A 5988-nucleotide genomic window follows, 5' to 3' on the forward strand; every position below is an offset into this window, starting at 1 on the left:
ATTCCTGCTTTTTGTCAGTCCCCCTTTAGGCCTGAGGAGCTTCCTGACCTCTTTAGTGGAATAATTAGCACAAGAACACTGTAATGTTTCAGCCTGGCTGGGGAGATACCACGTGGTGGTGGCAGCCTGGCCTTGGTAAGGACCTGGCTTCTGCTCTGTGAATAGGAAGGAGCTGTTCAGGACTGTCCTGTCTGAGTTCTCTGCCTGTTTTCTTTAGTTTGAGCTGAAATTCAGATATTTCTTCACACAGGAACAGCGGGATAGACTTCCTCTAGAAAAGGTGTTGAAAGTGGCAGCCACAGAGAGACAGTTTGGCAACTACTTCTTCTATAAGCAGTGCTTCAAGATTGCCAAGGACAGATACAAGAGGGTATGGCACCAGGAAAATGTGGGGTGTGCTTTGGGAAAGCTTTGGAAGAAGGGATTATTTTAGCTCACCACAACAGGTACAGGCTAGAGATCAAATAACTTTACGGTATTTTTCCTGGCATAGTTTGTTATTTCAGAACAGGGCTTGCACACCTGGTTTCGTGTGAGCAGCAGTGGTAGATTAAGGAATAGTCACAGAATCATTTTGGCTGGAAAAGCTCTCTGAGACCACCAAGTCCAACTGTTTCCCAGCACTTCCAAGGCCACCACTAATCCATGTCCACAAGTGCCGCATCCACAGGGCTGTTTAATCCCTCCAGGGATGGGGATTCCACCGCTGCCCTGAATAGCCTCTGTGCAAGGGCTGGACAACACTTTCAGTGAGAAATTTTCCCCGGTATCTAACCTGAACCTCCTGTGCTGCAACTTGAGGCTGTGTGTCTGGTCCAGCTACCTGGGGGCAGAGCTTGACCCCCATCTGGCTGCACCTTCTTGTCCAGGAATTGTAGAGAGTGAGAAGGTGACCCCCCTTAATCCTTTTTCCTAGTCTGAGCCTCTTTAGCTCCCTCTCCTGGCAGAGTAAATGCTCAGTTATTCTCAAACTGGAAGACATCTGCTACGTTTTCAGAGGTAGAGATAATTCAAAGTTGCTTTTGCTTGGATTTTTGAAACAAAAGTCATTTGACTTGCCTTCTTCCCTGTAAGATATCCATATTTATCCTGTAAGATATCCATATTAAATCTGAGTTCTGGGTCCTTTTTTTTTTCTTCTGCTTTCCATGGTAAGTTTCTAAACCTGTGGTCATGTGGTCAGCATGACTAGTCATGCTGAGAATGCCATGCCCTGTATTTAGAGTTTTGATTGTTAGTACTTTTTAGTGACCTGGGTGAACAGAAATATGGGTGTAGCTGTTGGATGAGATGGATTTCTCACTTTCCATGATGGATTTGTTGTGCACTGGCTGGTTTTACCTCTCTGCTCAGGCACTCTCCATCCTGGGACGCAGCTCTTCCAGTAAGGCAGAGCAGAGCCAGATCAACGCTTCCAAACTGCTGCTGTTCCTGAATCTCTCACTCACTTACCTGAAACTGGAACGTGCTGACCGAGCTTTGAAATACGGGGAGTTGGCCTTGGAGATGGACCAAGGAAATGCCAAAGCGCTCTTCAGGTGTGGCCAGGTGGGCAAATAAATCATCATGGAACATCATGGCCTGGCTGTAGAGGGAGCCCAGAATGAACTGAGGAGAATCTCTGAATTCTGGGCTGCTGCAGTAGTCAGGGTGGTTTGTCTGCATCTGCCCTTTTGGGAAGTCTGGCTCTCTGGAAATGTGTCACATGGAACTTTTCCTGGACTGCTCCTGAATTACTTTTCTCTGTTGCAGGAGAGTTTGTTTTGGCACAAGGCCTGAAGAAGGGCAGTGGGTCTGTATTTATCTTGTGATGCATCTAACTTCTTTCCATTATAGGCTTGTCTCTACATGAGGGAGTACAGCAAATCCCGGGATTTCCTGGCCAGAGCTCAGTGCATCCAACCCTTCAACCGTGATATCAACAATGAGCTGAAGAAGTTAGCAAGGTGAGAGCCCTCCTTTCTATACCTGGGGAAGAGAGAGTGTTTGGACAAGCTGTAATACCCATTCCAAAATATTTAAAATATTCAAAAAACCTCCAAACTATTGAGTTAATAAGTGACTTGGGAAAACGCATGTGGAGAAAACAGCTTGAAACATTTTTCAGGCCCAGAAGCTGCAAGTGAGGAGCTCAGAGCACCCACCCTGTCCATGTATTTCTTTGGTGGGATGTATATTTCCCGACTTGTGAGCAGATCAGGGTGAGGATAGGGATGTGGGGGCTAGTAAAGTACCTCAAATCCAGTGAAATACAGTTGACTGATGATCCAGCTGGTAATGTTCTCAATAAGTATGATTTTCATTCCCTTTAAGATGTGTTGGTTATTTTCAGCAAGCTGCATGTGCTTCAATGTGCAATACTAATATTCACTGAAAGAGAATTTCTTGCCATCTTGGAGATAATAAATGAACAGCCCTGAAGATGAACTCTCCCTTTCCCCACAAGCTGAGTTCAGGACTATCCTGCCAGCTTTTAGTCATGCCCCCACCCCACCAAAACATGACTAATGCTTGTCTATGGCCTCATGATGCTCTTCCTTTGAAACTGCCAAAAGCATTAGTTTTTTCCCAAAAGTGCATGCGTGCTGTCCTCCTGGCACTATTTACTGAGGCAGGAGTGATGCTGTCCTCAGCTCTGGAGCTCACAAAGCAGCCCTTGAATATTGAACCCTCTTCTGTGTGTCAGTGCCAGGCACTTGCAGAAAGGCAGCAGTAACACCTAAAAAGAGTGGTTGATGCTGCTGGAAAAGCCAGTCTGGCTGAGTGCCTTTTGCCAGGGATATGTTGGCGGAGGGCAGTTCTGTCCTGTGTATTCGTGTTGTCTTTAAATAGTCTGTCATAACACCGAGTCTGCAAATTTGTTCTGTTGCTTCCAAAGCACAAAGAGCTTGAAGGTAGTATTAGCTGCTGGTCTGGAAATTTTAAATTAATCTCTTGTATTCATCCTGATCTCCCACTGGGTATGGAGCTACCATATTGTCCACTGAGAGTGGAGAGTTCTAAACTAGATCTGGCTGGCTGCTCTTGGAGGCTAGTATATGTAAAATGCTAGAAGGCCTGATTCTACAGGCCTCATGTATTCACTTAGATTTGTTTGAAATATTTTGGTAGATAAAAGGGAAATTTTGCTAATGGTGTTTAGGTGGTGTGGCTGGGACGCAACAAGACATTTCTGCCTTTGTTAGCTCCAGCTCTGTAGAGAGCAGCACGTTCTGTGAGTGTGCGTGTGTCAGAGTTGAGTGCACCTTAAACCACTCTTGTCCTGGAGTTTGTGCTTTGCTGCCTGTTAAAACTGGTGTACTTTTTGCTTTTAACCATGCAATGATTTGGGTTGGAAGGGACCCTAAAGCTCATTCCACTGTCATGGGCAAAGACTCTTTTCACCATACCAGGGTGCTCTAAGCCCTGTCCAACCTGGCCTTTAACACTTCAGGGATCGGGCAGCCACAGCTTTTCTGCGCAACCTGTGCCAGGGCCTCCCCACTCTCACAGGGAAGAATTTCTTCCCAGTATCACATCTAACCTTGCCCTCTGGCAGCAGGAAGCCATTTCCTCTTGTCCTTGTCCAAAGTTCATCGCCAGCTCTCCTGGAGCCCCTTTAGGCAAAGGAAGGGATTCTGAGGTCTTTCTGGAGTTCTTTCCAGGTAAACACCTTTGCTCTTCCAGCCTGTCTTCAGAGCAGAGGGGCTCCAACCTTTGGAGCATCTCCATGGCCTCCTCTAGACTTGATCCAGCAATTGTATGTTTCCGATGCTGGAGGCAGCACTGCAGGAGAGGTCTTTTGGCTGTGACAAAGAGTGGAATTAGTGTGAAACAGATGAAGCAAGTGCTACTGGGTGTTGTTAATGAGGCCTTACCTCTGGCTAGATATGTAATGTTGCCAGCCTGCCGTTGCCTGAGAACTTGTAGTTTGATCTGACAAATGCTTCAGAAATGGAATATGAATCAAAATCTTGTTCTTAGTGGCTTTTCACTTCCTTACCTGAGTACATTTGTACTTTGTTAAAAGCAGTGTTGTGTGGTAATCAGCAAGCTCCCTTTTGCTGTCTAAAACAAAGCTTTGGAATGCATCTGTTTACTGGCTGAAACAGATTCTTGGCAAAATTCCCTGGAGAACAACAGGCGGAATCCAGGGTTAGAGGTATGTAGAATGTGTCTGGTACCAGCTGTAGTGGATTTGGTGCAAATTCTGTTGCTGAATCTAGGAATTCTATTGGAAGGCTTGCATTGCATCAAAACCAGAATGAATTTTGGTTCTTCCTATATCTGGTATCAATCTGTTCCTCCAAACAAGGGCTTTTGGATTTCCTGCTGTCATAGGTGTGGGAATGTGCCAGCTACGTTGGGGGCATCCTTGGTCAGCAACTTCTGTGTGAGACTTACCAGGAGAGATTTGTTGTGCTGGGATTTCGTACCCTCTGAGGTTCTGGGCCCCAAGGGTGCCGAGGGCTGGGGCCAAGAAAACCTGAGCCAGCCTCTCACTGGGGCTGGTTCTAGTGTGTTGCACAAAACCCTTTGCTTTTGGCCTTATATGGCAGCAGATGCAGGAAAGCTGAACTCGTGGGCAGCCACTGATCCCTGGAACAGTGTTCCCAAACTGAATCAGCCTGCAGCTCAGGGATTCCTTACCAGTGAGGTGAGAGCACAGAGAACAGAGGATGCTGTGCTTGGAAAAGTTCAAATGGAGCAGGCTGTGAAGCTTTTGCCATCCTGTCACACTGGCAAGGAAGAGAGACCAGAGGAAGATACATCTGCTTGTCATCTACTTAGTCCAGACACAAATCCCTGCTGTCTCTTTCCCATCCTCTGCCCAGATCCTATATCCATGGTAGACATCCTGCTGTCTGGTAGTTGGACAGTGTCTCCTGGGTGCTAAAAGAACTTGCATAAGGACTCACAGAAGTATCCCACAGCACACAGGTGGGGTTCCTCTGCACTGTCCCATGTTTCCAGAACTAGTGTAGAGAGCACCTGTCTCACAAATGATCTAATTAGTCCCGAGCAGAGCAGAGATCCAAGGTCTGGGTGTGAGACATGACATGACATTTTCTGCTCTCTTTCCCTGACATTGCAGAAGAAATGGCTTGGAGGAGCTGTGTTTGTGCTGCTAGCACAATTTTCCATTATGTTAATTTATTTATATCCAGAAAATAACATATTTTCAGGTTGTGACACTGAGGGTGGCATAGACAGTCTCCAGCCCCTGACGCCATCCTGTGCTCTACTTTGCAGATACTACAAGGAGTACATGAAAATGGAGAAAGAAATGTGCTGCCAGATGTTTGACCCTCTCAATTCTTATGGCTGAGAAGAAATCAAGGTAACCAGGTTTTGAAAAGGGCTGAACTCTCCCAAAACATGTCATGCCTGTAGTGTTCTCAGGTGGGGAACTTGCTTCTCTTCTGTGGGGTAGGCTTTTGGAGGCAAAATGGAAAGTGGTGGGAGTGTGTGGAGAGGAAGGGCAGGATGGTGGGGTGGAATACTGCTACATCATCACCTTGAAGAATCTTTCTTGTGAGGCAAAGCATGTGTGGGAAAGGGACCTGGAACTGGCGGCAGTTGAGTAAGTTTGGTTTGTTGTTTCCTGTGCTGCTCATCCCAGCTATTCCTGGTCAGAGCCATGGGCTGAAATAGCTCTGTAGTCTTGTTTCTCTGCCAGTTAAAAGAAAAAGAAAAGTTCCTGTCAAACTTAAGAATTGGATTTCCTCCTCCTCTCTAGCACTTCTGTCTGGAGCTGTTGGAATGCCTCACTTCAGAAAACTCTAAATATTTTATTCCTGGGGGTTTTTGTAAGTATTAAAAGAGGTCTGTTTGGATAGAAAACTTGAAGTAAATGTTTTGGACTCTTTAAAGCCTTAAATCTTCTAGCAAAATTGACAGGCTTATAAATGCACAAAGGCTCTTTGATCCATCTTTTTTTCCTCAAAATCTTCAGGGGGGCTGCAAGCAGGAGCAGAAATCTTTTCTGGTCTCTTGCTTTGGGGGAAA

General features: G+C 46.0%; 1 protein-coding gene across 3 annotated transcripts in view; it reads left to right on the forward strand.

Moving 5' to 3' along the window:
- FKBP6 (FKBP prolyl isomerase 6) overlaps window positions 1-5988 on the forward strand; it is a 22214-nt gene that overhangs the window by 1816 nt on the left and 14410 nt on the right. For 2 of the 3 annotated variants that reach the window (XM_014308698.2, XM_031060374.1), the window contains exons 3-6: window positions 251-370; window positions 1354-1548; window positions 1837-1946; window positions 5233-5320. In XM_014308698.2, the coding sequence (XP_014164173.1) occupies window positions 251-370; window positions 1354-1548; window positions 1837-1946; window positions 5233-5308 (501 nt within the window). In that variant the 3' untranslated portion in view covers window positions 5309-5320. The remainder of the gene's footprint in view (window positions 1-250; window positions 371-1353; window positions 1549-1836; window positions 1947-5232; window positions 5321-5988) is intronic. The other variant, XM_031060375.1, reaches the window with a different exon arrangement.

Source organism: Geospiza fortis, unplaced genomic scaffold (genome assembly GCF_000277835.1).
Source record: "Geospiza fortis unplaced genomic scaffold, GeoFor_1.0 scaffold59, whole genome shotgun sequence".
In the NCBI taxonomy this organism is placed as follows: Eukaryota; Metazoa; Chordata; class Aves; order Passeriformes; family Thraupidae; genus Geospiza; species Geospiza fortis.